Source organism: Gadus morhua, chromosome 19, assembly GCF_902167405.1.
Source record: "Gadus morhua chromosome 19, gadMor3.0, whole genome shotgun sequence".
Taxonomy (NCBI): Eukaryota; Metazoa; Chordata; class Actinopteri; order Gadiformes; family Gadidae; genus Gadus; species Gadus morhua.
The window spans coordinates 3,033,104-3,049,643 of NC_044066.1; the positions used below are offsets into that span (position 1 = coordinate 3,033,104).

Below are 16,540 nucleotides of genomic sequence, written 5' to 3' on the forward strand. Positions count from 1 at the left end.
AAACTTCTGAGATAAGACGGTACTATAGAAAATAAAGTTAGCGTGGGCCGTAACCATGGCGATAACACGTCCCCCGCTTTCCTAAAACTAAACGCAGAATCTCTTGGCATTTTAAGGTTTCTCGTTCATTCAGAAAAACAGCAGAATACGTTTTAGCATCCAGAATAAAATACTCATTTAACCTCGCCATCTGGCTTCTACTGAAGCAATGAGTTCTCTGGAGAAAATAAATTCTGCTGTTTTCCTGAGTTAACTACCTCAAACTTCTGAGATAAGACGGTACTATAGAAAATAAAGTTAGCGTGGGCCGTAACCATGGCGATAACACGTCCCCCGCTTTCCTAAAACTAAACGCAGAATCTCTTGGCATTTTAAGGTTTCTCGTTCATTCAGAAAAACAGCAGAAATCAAATTTTCCATGAAAACTTCTCAGAATTCTGAGTTTAGTCGTTAATTCAGAATAACAGCTGAATTTATGTTCTTCCTAAAAGATTTCCTCTCTGAGGCCCCATAAGGTGAAAAAAGTAAAGAGAACTCTTGGATCACACAATACACCTTCATTATGGATATACAGGGGGTTCAAAAAGACGATGTATCCACTCATTAGATTGAAATGTAGAATTTCCTTTCTTTAGTCAAGGTCATTTTACACACCAGAGGAATACAAACCCAAGCCCAGGACTTTTGTAAAACTTTAATCAGAGAGCTCAATTTTACACCTTAACAAAAAAATCGTTCAGACAGTAAAACATTAAAATGAGCCTCGATTTCCTCCACAACATCCAAACTTAAAAAATTATATCAAAAAATTAACTATCAAAGTCTAATCGAGTCGTAGTGGGCGGAGGAAATGGTTGAAATACAACTAAAAAGGTAGTTATCAGAACAGTCCAGTGGACGATGTTCTCCATCAGAACAGTCCAGTGCAGGATGTTCTCCATCAGAACTCCAAAAGGAAGTCAGGGGACCTTGATTTCTACATGGCACAGATTCTGTTTATTTTTTTTAAACAATCACTTTAATCGTTTTCAGGAACATTTGTATGTGTACGGACAAAAAGAGAAAACAAACCTGGATCAAAAACATTGTTAATATATACAGAGTTCTACATAGAACTGTATATATACACATAGAGTATATACAGAGTTCTGTTTCACAGGGGGCACTGGTAGTTGTTCTTCATTTCAATATGCGCCATGTTAAACAACTACATGTTGGACACATTGATGTCCTTGCTCTTTGATAGAAAAAACAAAAGGTGGGGCATGAAGCTTGGGGTGCTTCAGGTCAAAAACCTCAAACCAAACGAATACTATGAGAATATCCTGATATTAATATCACATCAATATTAATATCTCTGGATAAGATAAACATGTGGATGTTACGATCTCTAGATAATATTAAAATCAGGATATTCTTCTGATAACTACAATATTATTTGTCATAGCATATTGTGAAGCATTCCGTCCAGATGGAACAGACCAACCGACCGGCTGTCTAACCGCCTTTGGATGTTGCTTGTTACCGTCGGTAACGGCTGCTGGCTCCACCCCGCTCCTTGTCGCGCTCACGCTCACGAGGTCGTTCACGATCACGTGAACGCTCACCGCGGCGTGCGGAGGGGGCTGAAGCCCCGCCCTCCCCGCCCCCACTACGAGGTACCCGGTCCGACCGCTGTCGTCGGCTGCTCACCACGGCCTGCGTCCTACGCAGGAAGTCATCCACACGCATGTCATAGTCGTGCTGAGGGAGAGAGGCATAGGGTTAGAGTTAGAGAGAGAGACATAGGGTTAGAGTTAGAGTGAGACATAGGATTAGAGTTAGAGAAAGAGACATAGGGTTAGAGTTAGAAAGAGAGAGACATAGGGTTAGTTAGAGAGAAAGACATAGGGTTAGAGTTAGAGAGAGAGAAATAGGGTTAGGGTTAGAGAGACATAGGGTTAGTGTTAGAGAGACATAGAGTTAGTTAGAGAGAGAGACATAGGGTTAGAGTTCGAGAGAGAGAGAGACATAGTTAGAGAAAGACAGGGTTAGTTAGAGAGACAGTGTTAGAGTTCGAGAGAGAAACATAGTTAGAGAGAGACAGGGTTAGCTAGAGAGAGACCGAGTTAGAGAGAGAGAGACATAGAGTAAGAGTTAGCGAGAGAGAAATAGGTTTAGAGTTAGAGAGAGGGACAGGGTTAGAGTTAGAGAGAGAGACATAGTTAGAGAGAGCGATAGGGTTAGAGTTAGAGAGAGAGAGAAGCATAGGGCTAGAGTTAGAGAGAGACATAGAATTAGAGTTAGAGAGACATAGGGTTAGAGTAAGAGACATATGGTTAGAGTTAGAGAGATACATAGTTAGAGAGACATAGGTTTAGAGTTCGAGAGACATAGGGTTAGAGCTGGAGAGGGACATAGGGTTAGAGTTAGAGAGACAGAGGGTAGAGTGAGAGATATAGAATAGAGTGAGAGACAGAGTTAGAGTTAGCGAGAGACACATAGGCTTAGAAATAAATAGAAACATAGGATTAGTTAGAGAGACGTATGGTTAGAGTGAGAGACAAATTGTGGCTAGTCTGCCCTTTCGAGATATGATACAAGTCTATATTTTGGTCTTGGCCTAGTCTAGCTCCTGATAGCCTACCATAGCTACTGGTCTTGGCTTAGTCTAGCTACTAGTCTGAGTCTAGCTCTTTGTCCTCGTCTTGCCTAGCTCCTGGGCTAGCCTAGCTCCTGGGCTAGCCTAGCTCCTGGTCTAAGCCTAGCCTAGCTTCTGGTCTAAGCCTAGCCTAGCTTCTGGTCTTAGCCTAGCTCATTGCTCACCGGGCTAGGTGCAAAGGGGCGCGGCAGACGCTTTTCTCTGAATCGTGTGTCGTGGTGTGGAGGTGGGGCAAGGGGGGGTCCCTGGTGGTGGTGGGCAGAGTAGGAGGAAGAGGCAGGATGGTGGTGCATGGCGGGGGCATGGTGGTAGTACGGAGGCCCCTGGTGGTGGTGGTGGTGGGGAGGGGGTGGGGCCTGCTCCACACTGGGATATGGTGCCTGGAGACACAGATACATATTATAGATGGATAAATATACACAAAACAATGTAGCACAGGGATAATAGCACATGTTAGCTACCTAGCTGTAGAAAGAAAAGGTAAATTGAGACGCTAGCTAGCTATAGATTGAACCGGTAGAAAGAGATCTTAGCTGTAGATACAAGAGGTAAACAGAAGCTAGCTAGCAATGGATAGAAGAGGTACCATCGTCTGCCATGTTGGTGGGGGTCCCAGATGATAGTCCCTCATGTAGTCATTATAAGACTAGAGAGGGAGAGACAACAACAGTTGACTCAATGTAAACATTGTCTATGAGTATAGTCTATTATAGACCATTCTGAGGTGATTGAATTTCTTTTTTCATTATTACTGACTGAGATATATATTTATATATTTTGACATTTTACTGGTAGGTGTGTATATGGTATTATCTTCATTTTTAGGTCCATCACTAAGAACCTCTTCCAGTATGCAGAAGAATACAACAATCCAGATAAATGAAGTGGTTTGAAAAAACGAATAAAAACATTTAATCTTACCCCGTTCAGAAACACATCTCTTCGTACACCAGAGAATCGTCTGTAAGAAGTTCCCATTACGTGTTTATACATTACATATTTAACATTAAATGTATATACAGTACATAGCAAATTACATGTATATACAGTACATACTCTACATTATACATTGATGTATATAGAGTACATAACACCGACATACTCTACATTACAAGTGTATAAAATACATAGGACCGTACATACTCTACGTTAAACATGACATACTCTACATTACATGTGTAGACAGAAGATACAATTGTATATACTCTACGTTAAACATGACCTACTCTACATTAAATACTTTACAGTGTATATTAGGGTGGGTCAGAATAATGAGGTCTTGGTTGGAGATCTGTGTTCTAGCCCTTTATTTTAAAGGGGCACGGTGGCGCTATAACAGAGCCTGATGATGCAGCACCACTGAACCCTGCAGCCCGCTGGCCATCACTTAAATCTTACTATTAAAGTAAGTACACGTTCATCATTAATATTTTCTTATATTCATAGTCAAGTGAGTACACCTTCAATATTCAAATAATAATATTAGGAGAGTAATATTAAAGTACATATGAATATGTAAACAAATGTTTACCTGTCAATGGGTGCGTTGCGTAGATCTTGAATGGAACCTGTTTTTCATTAAATCAATTACTAGGAAGCAGCATGAATAAATAATGCAACATTATAAAACAGCATGGATATACATAGAACTATTTTAAAACGGAGGAATATTAAATCTAAAAAAGGTAGTAAACTGTACGACTTATAAGCTATAATACAAAAGTATGAATATATAATCATTATTATAAGAGCGTATGAATACATAATTATTATAAAGCCCTATGAATATATAATGATTAATGGTTAGGAGTGGGGTTAGGGAATTCTTCCCTCAACCTTTCACCGTCACACTCTGGGGAGCCTACGGGGGGGGCATGGGATGGGAACTTATTGCTCTTCCAAAGGTCATGCATGATCGCAGTGGTCAAGGTAGGTGGAGGAAAGGAGAGGGACAGCTAGAGCCTGGATCCTGGGCTATAAAGCATGGTTTGGGCCAAACCATGTCCTTCTAATTCCTAAAGGTCCAGTGTGTAAGATTGAGGCAGTTAGGTATCAGATTGCAACTTTGTTAAACTATGTCTGTGCAGCGGTGGATGTCCATGATAGACTGTTAAGCTGCTAGGACACCTCTAGCTCCACTGTGTGTGCAGATGTGTGGAGCTGTACAGCGTTTATGTCCAAGCCAGAGGCAGGGTTAAAAGCGTTTAAAACGCATTCTCTCTAGAGGACTGGGCTATTGTAGAACCATGGCAGTGCAACATGGCTGGCTCCTTTGTAGAGGACCCTCTCTCAATGTAGATATTAAAGGGCTCAAACTAAGGCAACTAACAACAATTAATATGTTCAAGGGATTATACACTAATTAAAACATACTTATGAAGGTTATTATTCATTTCTGCTATTTCAAGTCCATTTCACTCAATGCCACTTATTTCAACCCACTGGACCGTTAATGTTGTCAAGTAAGTCTAATCACTATGTGAAGGGGAGTTTGAACAGTAGTATGCCTTTACCCTCACCAGAGGCCTATTATCACGCATGTGTGTGAGGTGGCGTGAGGCCGAGGGGAGCAGAAGGATAATAAGGTTTCAACCATTAGGCCTTTCCTCCTTCATCTCTTCAGAGGACAAGATGGTAGCAAACCATTCACCCAGAGGGGTAATGGGTCGCTAGGCGCTATGGTAAAGGTATATATATATAGTGGAAGGTTGGGAGCTAGCAGTGGAAGGTTGGGAGCTAGCAGTGGAAGGTTGGGAGCTAGCAGTGGAAGGCTGGGAGTTAGGAATGGAAGGCTGGGAGTTAGGAGTGGAAGGCTGGGAGCTAGCAGTGGAAGGTTGGGAGCTAGCAGTGGAAGGTTGGGAGCTAGCAGTGGAAGGTTGGGAGCTAGCAGTGGAAGGCTGGGAGTTAGGAGTGGAAGGTTGGGAGTTAGGAGTGGAAGGTTGGGAGCTAGCAGTGGAAGGTTGGGAGCTAGCAGTGGAAGGTTGGGAGCTAGCAGTGGAAGGTTGGGAGCTAGCAGTGGAAGGCTGGGAGCTAGCAGTGGAAGGTTGGGAGTTAGGAGTGGAAGGTTGGGAGTTAGGAGTGGAAGGTTGGGAGCTAGCAGTGGAAGGTTGGGAGCTAGCAGTGGAACGTTGGGAGTTAGGAATGGAAGGCTAGAGGAGAGGAGGGGTAGGTCAGTGGAGGTGGTTAGGGGTGAGGAGGGGTAGGGGTGGTAGGGTAGGGTTAGGAGTGGTAGGATAAGGGTGAGGAGGGGTAAGTTAGGCGTTATGTTGACCTGGCCGCTGGTTCATCTCCTGTTCTGCCCGTGGTCGCTTCCGGCCGTGTACCTCATACTCATCCGAGCGACGCCTAGATCACACACACACACACACACACACACACACACCATGTCAACAAAAACACACACCAAGAGTCATCACACACACACACACACAAAAAAGTCCCCACAAACACACACACACACAAAGCGAGATCACACAGACACATCAGATGCATACTTGTAAATACATTTCTGTAAGGCTGTAGAAGTATATATACATCAATAGGGCATAATGTTTAACGTGACATTAGCCTGCAGGTATTTCACATTTATCAATGGTAAAATAATTACATTAATTATAACTATATTAAATTGGCAATCTCGAGGAATTCTGTTTTATTCTCTTTAGTGAGAAGCGTCATTCCCCAGAGATGCAAACAGTTTGGCCACTGATTCATAACATTGATAATACTGCAAACACAAGGGCCATATGACCAACCACCATTTTGTTACCTCATTTGGTGATAGTGACTTTACATACAATTATTTACAATAAAATCTTTGATTGCCACTTTAACAACTTCTAATTTATCATTTGATGATTTTCGATAAGATTGTGTTTACGTTGTCTAGTAATTGTGAGAGCTAAATATATGGTACGGTCTACGAGTGCATGAATACTATTAATTAATGAATTAATCAGATAGCTCAAGTGTAAGAACACTACCCTGAATATGCTGTTCAATACTACCCCCCCCCACACACACACACACACACACACACACACACACACACACACACACACACACACACACACACACACACACACACACACACCCCTGTCTTATAGAACATTGCGTCCATTCCATGTTCTCTCTGGGCATGTGTGTGTGACATACCGGTCTCGCAGTGTGGAATTGTGGGAAAGAGGGGGATGGTAGTGGGGTTTAATAGTTCATAGCATAGCACCAAAGGTCATCAGGTCCTTATGGGCGGGGGGGGGGGGGGGTCGTTATGGGCGGAGCTTGCCCTGGCCAGAGGAGAGGCTTTCATGGGAAGAGGCGGACTCTATTATTAGAGTTGGGTGGAGTGGGGGGGAATGATGACAGTCCCAAAAACGTAACAAAACCAAGCCCGGCCCCTTACTCACAAGGCCACGCCCCCCCAGGCAAGCTCCGCTCACAGGAAACTCAGTCCTTGAACAGTCCAAACCCTCGCCGCCTGACCCGGCCCCCAACAGTGACCCTCATCCTAGCAACCAACCCAAGTCCAAGGTGGGGAGTGGTCTCCCCCCTCCCTCAGCCAGAGTTCATTTTGGAACAACCAATCAGATCCCCACAGTCCACAGACCTCGCCCCCATTACGTCCACACTCTGCCCTCTACCCAATGGGATACGACCTTGAATAGAACTAGAGCAGAAGTGGCGGAGGCAGGCAGAGGGTCCTTCTTTCTCTTATTTATACGCTCTCTCCATTTCCACTTCTTTTTTTATGTTGTTCGGAAAAAACCCAGTCCACTCTGGGCTATCATCCCTCTCCTCCAGACTGATGCTCTCTTATATAAAGTCTTTAGTATAGGAGGAATCTATTTATTCTAACGTCCTGAAGGAGCCTGTCGGGTCACACCTCACTCCTGTGAAGAGAAGATGGTTTTAACACACAGCATTCACCTGGAGAACCTGGCCACAGTAGTACATTTGTAGCCGTCTTTAGTACACAACACCTGTGCTACAGATTAGGAACTGTTCAAAACTTAAGTTACATTTCCAGTTATAAATTCTATCACTTATTGATGATTTGAAAATGTTATGTTGTTAAATATATATTTGGTCGATAATTGGTTAATTGTCAAAACACAACCAATGAATGCTTATTTCAATCTGCAAACAAAAAATAAATCTTAAAATCTAGATAAATCCATATTACTCTAGGTAACATTTCCTATTAAGAATGTCAAACCATTTTTGACAAAGAGAGCCATGTACCTTCAGTACTGCATGCAGTTAGGTTTGTTTGTCCAGTAACAATGCGCGTATCTATATCATATCAAATATTATATATCATATACTAGTTGAGATCAGACTGATACCTTGTTTTCTAACTAAAGCAAGACTGAAGGAAACTTGTTCACTAGCTGAAGAAAGAATGAAGGTACCTTGTTCACTAGCCGAGGATAGATTTATGGAACCATGTCCACTATCTGAAGAGAGACTGAAGAAACCTTGTTCACTCACTGAGGACAGACTGAAGGAACCTTGTCCACTCACTGAGGACAGACTGAAGGAACCTTGTTGGCTCTCTGAGGACAGACTGAAGGAACCTTGTTCACTCACTTAGGACAGACTGAAGGAACCTTGTTCACTCACTTAGGACAGACTGAAGGAACCTTGTTCACTCACTGAGGGCAGACTGAAGGAACCTTGTTCACTCACTGAGGACAGACTGAAGGAACCTTGTTCACTCACTTAGGACAAACTGAAGGAACCTTGTTGGCTCTCTGAGGACAGACTGAAGGAACCTTGTTCACTCACTTAGGACAGACTGAAGGAACCTTGTTCACTCACTTAGGACAGACTGAAGGAACCTTGTTCACTAGCCGAGGAGAGACTGAAGGAACCTTGTTCACTAGCTGAGGAGAGACTGAAGGAACCTTGTTCACTTGCTGAGGAGAGACGGTAGGAGAGACGGTAGGGGAGGGTCTGCAGGACCCCCTCCCCCCCACCCCTGCACAGGATGACATCCCGCCTGCGAGCCAATCAGAGGCCAGCGGTGCTGAGTGGCGGTCAGAAGGGGGAGGGGGTGGTGGGCGGGTCCCCCACCTCCTACCCCGTACTGACCAGCTGATGGTAAACAAGAGGGCTGGGCCTAGCCCCGGGGCATAGCAAGCCCCCGCCGCTAGCCCCTGCTGCTAGCCCCCGGGGCTAGGTGGGTGTGTTCCGCGCTGTCCACTGCCTGGGGGTTGTTTAGCTAACCTTCCCAGGACGCCACCGACATCGCGGTGGGGGGGGCGGCCCCTCTCTGCCGGGCCGCCGGGCATCCCGGCCGCTGTGGATGAGTGATGGTGGTGGTGGTGGGCGGGGCCAGCGTGGTGGTGGGCGGGGCCTGCGTGGGCAGGGGGCAGGGAGGGGGGAGGGGCCATCAGGCGGTTGCGCCGGATCTTGCGGGCCACGGGGCCGGCGTCTACGCTCTCGTCGGCAGGGAAGAGAGAGCAGAGCTGGGCTCCGACGTCGGGCTGGATCTCCTGTAATATACAACGTATGATGATCAATACATGTAACAGATAGAGATAATTAAAGGTCTATGAAGGTACTTGAATGTACCACTATGGAAGCAATATGAGTACTGGGATTGAAAAATAAAGGTGAGTATAGCAGAGTGTTGTGTTTACCTGTCCGTCTCGTCCGATCTTAACGGGCTTGTGCTCATTCCAAGGGTTACTCAGGTGGGCAGTTTTGGTGAATGGCAGCTCCCGTCTGGTGGACACAAAGAGGCGTTAGACATTTAAACCCCCCCCCCCCCATACTGGGGCCATACTGTAGTTCACGGTGTTTGAGACTGATCGTATTCTTAGTCAATATACCTGCACAGCCAGTCGATGTGGAAAACCCCCCCCAGCATCTTGGCGTTCATCCCAGCTGGGAGGACCCAGTGGATGGGCGAGCCACCATGCTGGGACTCTGAGGATAGACGAGCAAAACCTACACACACACACACACACACACACACACACACACACACACACACACACACACACACACACACACACACACACACACACACACACACACACACACACACACACACACACACACACACACACTTTAAAGACAAGATATATCTTGGGTCTTTGAAAGATTTAATCCCAGGGTTAGTCTAGACTTAATGTAGTGCACACAGCCAGAGTTAATGGATTTTCAGTTCTTTAACGCAAAAAACATCAAAGCAGCAAATTCCCCAATGGGAAAAACTACATGTGTGTGTGTGTGTGAGTTTGTGCTTGTGTGAAGATGTGCATGTGTGTTTGGGTACCTTGGAACTTGCCGCTCTCCCGTACAGAAAACACCAACATAACACTTCGAGCGGAGCGGAAAGCAGTGTTCAGCTTCTTCTCGTTCACTGGTAGAGTGGACCACACTCCCTATAACATCATGTATAAATTAATACTGTAGAGTGGACCACACTCCCTATAACATGCATATATTAATACTGTAGAGTGGACCAGACTCCCTATATGTATATATTAATTCTGTAGAGTTGACCACACTCCCTATAACATCATGTATAGATTAATACTGTAGAGTGGACCAGACTCCCTATAACATGTATATATTAATTCTGTAGAGTTGACCACACTCCCTATAACATCATGTAATACTGTAGAGTGGACCACACTCCCTATAACATCATGCATATATTAATACTGTAGATAGACAACACTCCTTATAACTTAATGTATATATTAATACTGTGGAGTAGACAACACTCCCTATAACGTAATGGATATATTAATACTCTCATACATGAACTAATGGTAGAGTTGACCACACTCCCTATTACGTAATGTATATATTAAATCTGTAGAGTGGACACCACTCCTTATAACGTAATGTATATTAATACTGTTGTATATATGAACTGCTGGTAGAGTGACAACATTCCCTATAATGTAATGTATATATTAATACTGTTTTATATGAACTACTGGTAGAGTGGACCACAATAAATACAATAAATAATAAGGATAAGAATAAAAAATAAAGTGCAATAAAGATTATGCAGCGTTATCTTAATCGTATCTCATGTGAGTGCCATGGCACTCACATGCCATGGCACTCAAAAAGTCCCTTTAGATGACTGGAGCGAGAGCGTTTCAAAGAGAAAGAGGTCTAGCGCGGCATACAATGCTAAGGTTAGATAAAGTGTCCCCCAAGGTATGCAACAAATCTTCCATGAAGATCTCCTTCACACCCAGGACAAAAGAACCACATAAAGGGTTACACACACATTATTACCAACACATACACACCTTGGCCTTGGCGAGGGAGACGTTCTCATGGTTGTTGCTTTTAATTAGAAAGTAGCGCGCGTCCCGTAGGATGTAGCGGAGCTTGCTGCTCTGGTCTGGAAGAAGAAGAAGAAGAAGAAAAAGGACATTAATTACTGCTCCAGGGTTTCCCACATGGTTAAGTAAGACTATGGTGGCTGGACCTTGGAGCCTCTAGCGGCTCCAGAATTTGTATTTACTTCTCAAATTTAAATGCGTCAATCTACCGCACTAATAAGGGGCAAGATCTATGAAGAACTTTGTGCTTGTTTGAACTATTTAGTGCTCTAGTAAAAATGTAAATCCTAAACATGCTTTTGGACTTGCCCCTTGGAGCAGAGTTACAAGGGGTAGTGGATGTATTCCTTCCCTATGAAATGGGACAACCCTACAAGACCCTGATAAGTAGTCACCGATGGGAGCACGCAGACAGATGCAACAGGTTTGCTGCCGGACATATGCAGCGTTCGATTCCATCTAACCGATTATTCCCAAGGCATTGTTGGAGATTTCTTATAACATTTCGTTTTTGAGTGTGCCTCTGAAAGCCCTACCCCTCTGTCCACACAAGAATGGGGACATCCAACCCTTACGTGTGAACTGACTTTTTAAGCATTGGTTCTGGAAGGGAGTATGGTTACAATCTGATGGGAACCCTTGATAACCCTGGTATGTCTAATATACTAGCAAAGTACTGTGGTATGAGGGGGAGTATAAGTAGTATACATAGTAGTATACGTAGTACTACTAGTAGTTTGGTTTCAGACTCACTCTCCATCCCTTTACGGACGGCCTGGACGGAAGACGACAGCTTCTCTCGTTTCCTGTTGGAACCTGTTTTCAAAGTAAGAGAACCGGTCTTAAAAAAACATGTTTAACAAACTTAGCACTAGTTAGCTTAGCACATGTTAACTTAGCATCAGCTAGTTTAACATCAGCTAGTTTAGCACCAGGTAGCTCAGCAATGGCTGCTTCAGTAACTGTTAGCTTAGCACCGAGAGTAAAAATGTAAATCCTAAGATCAGTGCGCCGCCACACTAACTCACCCCCATCGGAGAACTCTCCGCCCCTCCTCCTGGCTCCGCCCCTCCTGGCCGCGCCCTCTCGGTCGGTGGAGGCGGAGTGCGATGAGGCAGGTGAGCGAGACGAGGAGCGGGATGAGGAGTGCGTCTCACTTCGGGAGTCTCCTGCCTCGCTGCGTGTGTCATAGGCCTCACCACGACTCCTCCCATAGCCGCCTTCTTCCTCCTCCTCCTCTTCTTCCTCCTCCTGTTCACCCTCTTCTTCCTCTTCCTCTTCTTCCTCCTCCTCCCCTTCCTCCTCCTCCCTCTCTTCCTGGTCTTCCTCTTCCTCCTCCAGGCCCTCCTCCTCCACCGCCTCCTCCTCCTCCAGGCCCTCCTCCTCCTCAACCTCTAGCCCCTCCTCCTCCTCCTCCTCCTCCTGTTCTGCCGTCTCCTCTTCTCCTTCCTCTCCCGGTTGCTCTACCTCCTTGTGGATGGGGACGGGCCGGCGCTCTTCTCGCCGAGGCTTCTGGGTAAAGTAGTGAAAAGAGCACAGAGGAATGAATTTTAGAATTGTACTGTACATACTGTATAAACTGTATACATTATAACGCATATATTAACTATTTTTTTTATTTAAAGCTTTTGGTAGCTAGACGTATGTGACAACCCTCTCCCAGACTAAGCTCCGTAGACCCTCAAACTAACTCGATAACTTCACATTTTTCATTAAAAATGATAGATCAACGAGGGTAGGACCACCAGAAACCACAAAAAACACGCCGTTACTGCTATGCCAGGGGCGGACAGTTTTTTACTCATCATCAACTATGACACAATCCCTGATTGGCCAGGATATGTCATCCATTCTAGGGCAGTCCCTGGTTGGTATATTTTAACTTGTGGGAATAGATGTGGGAATGCAATGCATTCATCTACTTCCAAATATCCTGTCAACCCCACTGAGGTGGTCCAGATTGATCCGTCTGGACCTCCTCAGTCGGGTTTCCAGGATGTTTGGAAATAGATTCATGCATGGCTTATGTGACTTAATTGTGTAGAACTTGCTAACATTAGAGGCCTTTTGTCAGTTTCATGCCACCTTCATAGATTAACGGTGGGGCACAGGTATCAAATGGTAGATTTGTGAGTTTTGCACACTGCACTTGTTTTGTCCAAAGTTCAAAGCCAGGTTGTGTTGAAGTCTGTGGCTGCCGCTTTGTAAGTTGTGTCCGACATTTAGTTAGCGTGTAAAGCCCTGGGAAGTAGGCTCAGTGTTGTCAGAGGGGTCTGGCTCAGAGACGGTTGAAGAGGAGACGATGTGGGGGTCACTAACACAGAAACATGCTCAAGAGGCACATGAGAAGACGACTTGAAAAATGCTCCAAAATGGTGCAGGCTATGTCGCTGTCTTGTGGTTGTATCTCCCAGAAATGTATTCAGATCTATGCTTTTTAATGTATTCAGCGGTATTTCGGACGCCGATCGCCAATGGGGATTTTACTGGTTAATCTCTCCACAGGCCTAGTATAAACGGTGAACTGTAAGTCGTTGAATGCTTGGAGGCTCACCTGTTCAGCAACAACGATGTCCGCTCTCCGGGTCTTGCGCTCCTCATAGTATCCCGCCCTGTAGGCTGCGGAGGCCGGAGCCTTTTTGGAGGATGAGGGGGGGGTGCGCTTGGCTCCAGTGTTGGGTCTGTGGGTGTGGCCCGAGGGGCGGGGTCTCTTGGTCCCCTGGCTGTCTGGACGACCCGCCTTTCTCTTGGTCCCTGAAATGAAAGTTGGAAGTTTCCTCAGAACGATGCCTCCCTACCGTGAAAATTAATGTTTGCTTTGCTAAAGTCACCATTAAAGCCTATTTATGGTTGTAGGTTACATTTTCACAAACCCATGATTATCACCATCTGTTATATGTATTTATCATCTCGATAGCAGTTAGCGGTACAAGCAGATTTTTATTCACACTGCGGTACGCATGGGTTGCTTTTGATAACATCAAGGTGTGCAGTTGCATTGCTAAAGTTCAGTTTTGGATACCACTTTTCTTCAAAAGAGTAAACTGTATTTGTCGAACAGGGAAACAATCTGAGAAACAATCTGAGAAACAAATGTCTCCAAAGCATGGATGCATTAAAGATTGAACACCCGCTTCCATAATCCCCCTCATCCACAGACTGCCATTCGCTATATTAATGGACATGCATAAGATCAAATCGCGCGATTATTATTGGAAAAGTATGCATATTTGTGTCACAGCTTTTTTTCCACACCTTATATTTGCTAGGCGTCTGGTGTCAAAGGACCTTAAGAAAGTCTGGAGTAGCAGACCGCTTCCCCTCAGGATCCAAATGAACCTTAAAAAATGATTTATTCCTCTTCTCAGATTTAACCAAACGATAATAACTTTTACAAGGATAGAATAGTACGGATTAGAAATTACATATTATTTTGGATCATATTTTTCCGTTCCTCAGGAGGTTCACAAAAGGACTTTAACAAGTCTTTATTTCTCACCCTTCTTGTCGGCCAGATCATGTTCGGCCTCTGGATTGTAGAGCTCATCATCCTGGTCAGGGGCGTCGGTTAGGATGTCCTCCAGAACACTGAGCTCCCCCTCTTGGGGAGGACAGAGGAGACATGGAGGGGAGGGAGTAGGTTGAAAGGCCAGTGTGCAAAATCCAGTTTGAGATTCCCATGTGTGATGTCTGAAATAGCACAGCCTCCAACTGAGTAGTGAAAAGGATTCACACTAGAGCCGGGGAGGCACTACCCAAGTACCTACCCTATGGAGTGGCCAAGGTATTTAGGTAGACCCTTTGACAGTAGGGTAGGTGGTAGGGCAGTGACTATAACCACTCCAGGTATTTAGGTAGACCCTTTGACAGTAGGGTAGGTGGTAGGGCAGTGACTATAACCACTCCAGGTATTTAGGTAGACCCTTTGACAGTAGGGTAGGTGGTAGGGCAGTGACTATAACCACTCCAGGTATTTAGATAGACCCTTTGACAGTAGGGTAGGTGGTAGGGCAGTGACTATAACCACTCCAGCGCAGCAATGTGATCCTTACAGCGGGGGTTGTGTTCACAACTAATGATCGACTGATATATCGGCCGATATTTGCGTTTTTTACATGTATCTATCGACCGATATTTTTTTAAGCATCAGCCAATTTATTTTTTAATTTTTTTGGGCGTGATCTACAGACAGTTCAATAAATGTTTATCATTTTAAATTGAGACATTTGTAACATGTTATCATCATTGTGCCATTGTTATGATGTAAATTGAGGGAGGCTTAGCCTGGAAATCCAGACTCACCTCTAGAAAGCTGTAGGGTCCATAGCAGTAAACTACTTTCATAGACTTAAAATGATCGCTATATGTATGGACCTCCTTCACAGTTAATGCATTATAAAACAAAAAATTAAATCACAAAAGCATAGGGATTACCCACACCCTCCCCTCCTTCACTCAACTTTTGGCACAAAATTAGTCGTCGACCAACATGTGCCCGGAAACCGTCATCAGCCGATTAACTTGAATTGGCTAGTATTGAATCCAATCACGTGAATCAAAAACGATTGTGCAGTCATACGGTACAGTCACTGAGACAGTGACTTGATCCTGCTTTAACACAATTCATCTTGACTCACGTTAAAGGCAGGCTCACTCAAGATAGAAATAGCTTTTTGATGATCTATGTTGCAGGAGGCAATAACCAGCCTGCAACATAGATCACAGGCTTCATTGTCCCTGGGTTTTTTGTTTTGTTTTCTAGGTTTGTGCCAAAGGTTGTAAACCCAGACTTGTCGTTATTCACACATTCCCATTTGTAAGTGCTTAGGCTCTATGTTTAAGTATTATCCGCATTGAATATTTCATTTGCACAACCATCTTTCTTCTCATACCAAGATTACATATTATAGCCCTCGCAGTTGTGGAGACATACTTTATTTACTTTGGGTAGGTTATTTTCTGGAGAAAACTGAACTGTATCGAAAATCGATATTTGTCAAGCATTACATAACCAATAATACAATTTAAGAAAAGTAATTGTATTACTTATTAACAATATATCGCATTATATTACAGCTATGATATCATATGCTAGCAGGCTGTGGGACCAACGGCTAGTCGTGGCTAGCAGGTTGGAGTCCTAGGATAGCCGTGGCTAGCAGGTTCGAGTCCTAGGATAGCCGTGGCTAGCCGGTTCGAGTCCTAGGCTAGCCATGGCTAGCCGGTTCGAGTCCTAGGCTAGCCATGGTTTGCAGGTTCGAGTCCTAGGATGGCCGGCTACAGCACCAGAGGCTAGCCGTCCATGTTACCAGAGGCTAGTCATCCATGCTATCAGAGGCTCGCTCACCTTTTTCGTCTCTCCGCTCCGCCGACATCATGAGAGGAACCTGCCTATTGTATCGCGGTCTTCTGCTTCCCACAGTTCAAAAGACACTTAAACGTATCTCCAGTATTAATTGATGAATTAATTTTTATTCAGCGGCTATTTTGTAATAATTGTGAGATTACATCTAGAACAAAAAGGTTTCCCGATGTGCGACTCCAAAATCCCCCATAATGCAGTGCAAGGATGGAAGGCAGA

At 44.5% G+C, this 16,540-nt stretch overlaps 1 protein-coding gene and 1 long non-coding RNA gene across 3 annotated transcripts; one reads left to right on the top strand and one right to left on the bottom strand.

Annotated features, from left to right (window-relative positions):
* Positions 1 to 679: 679 nt before the first annotated feature.
* On the bottom strand, positions 680 to 16,535 carry ythdc1 (YTH N6-methyladenosine RNA binding protein C1). 2 transcript variants are annotated; one of them, XM_030341309.1, is made up of 16 exons: positions 16,307 to 16,535; positions 14,459 to 14,560; positions 13,514 to 13,713; positions 11,988 to 12,468; positions 11,713 to 11,775; positions 10,924 to 11,018; positions 9,927 to 10,035; positions 9,478 to 9,595; positions 9,286 to 9,370; positions 8,870 to 9,138; positions 5,913 to 5,986; positions 4,173 to 4,209; positions 3,563 to 3,602; positions 3,228 to 3,287; positions 2,806 to 3,021; positions 680 to 1,743 (listed from the first exon to the last, which is right to left on the bottom strand). In XM_030341309.1, the coding sequence occupies exons 1-16, from the start codon at positions 16,335 to 16,337 to the stop codon at positions 1,522 to 1,524; spliced, it is 2,202 nt and encodes a 733-aa protein (XP_030197169.1). In that variant the 5' UTR covers positions 16,338 to 16,535; the 3' UTR covers positions 680 to 1,521. The 2 variants fall into 2 exon arrangements, with proteins under 2 accessions (XP_030197169.1, XP_030197168.1); XM_030341308.1 differs by having other exon boundaries at positions 11,988 to 12,471.
* LOC115531946 (uncharacterized) lies at positions 5,289 to 6,023 on the top strand. Its single transcript, XR_003973970.1, has 2 exons — positions 5,289 to 5,348; positions 5,475 to 6,023. It is a non-coding gene; the product is annotated as an uncharacterized LOC115531946 (long non-coding RNA).
* Positions 16,536 to 16,540: the final 5 nt, after the last annotated feature.

What these genes read in the sequence shown, in the direction of transcription:
- ythdc1 (XM_030341308.1), bottom strand. Translation starts at nt 16,337, where the DNA reads ATGATGTCGGCGGAGCGGAGAGACGAAAAAG. An exon ending in CACATCGACTGGCTGTGCAG is followed by an intron (nt 9,371 to 9,477) that starts GTATATTGACTA and finishes TGTGTCCACCAG; the next exon opens with ACGGGAGCTGCCATTCACCA. An exon ending in GTCGGTGGCGTCCTGGGAAG is followed by an intron (nt 5,987 to 8,869) that starts GTTAGCTAAACA and finishes TGTGTGATCTAG; the next exon opens with GCGTCGCTCGGATGAGTATG.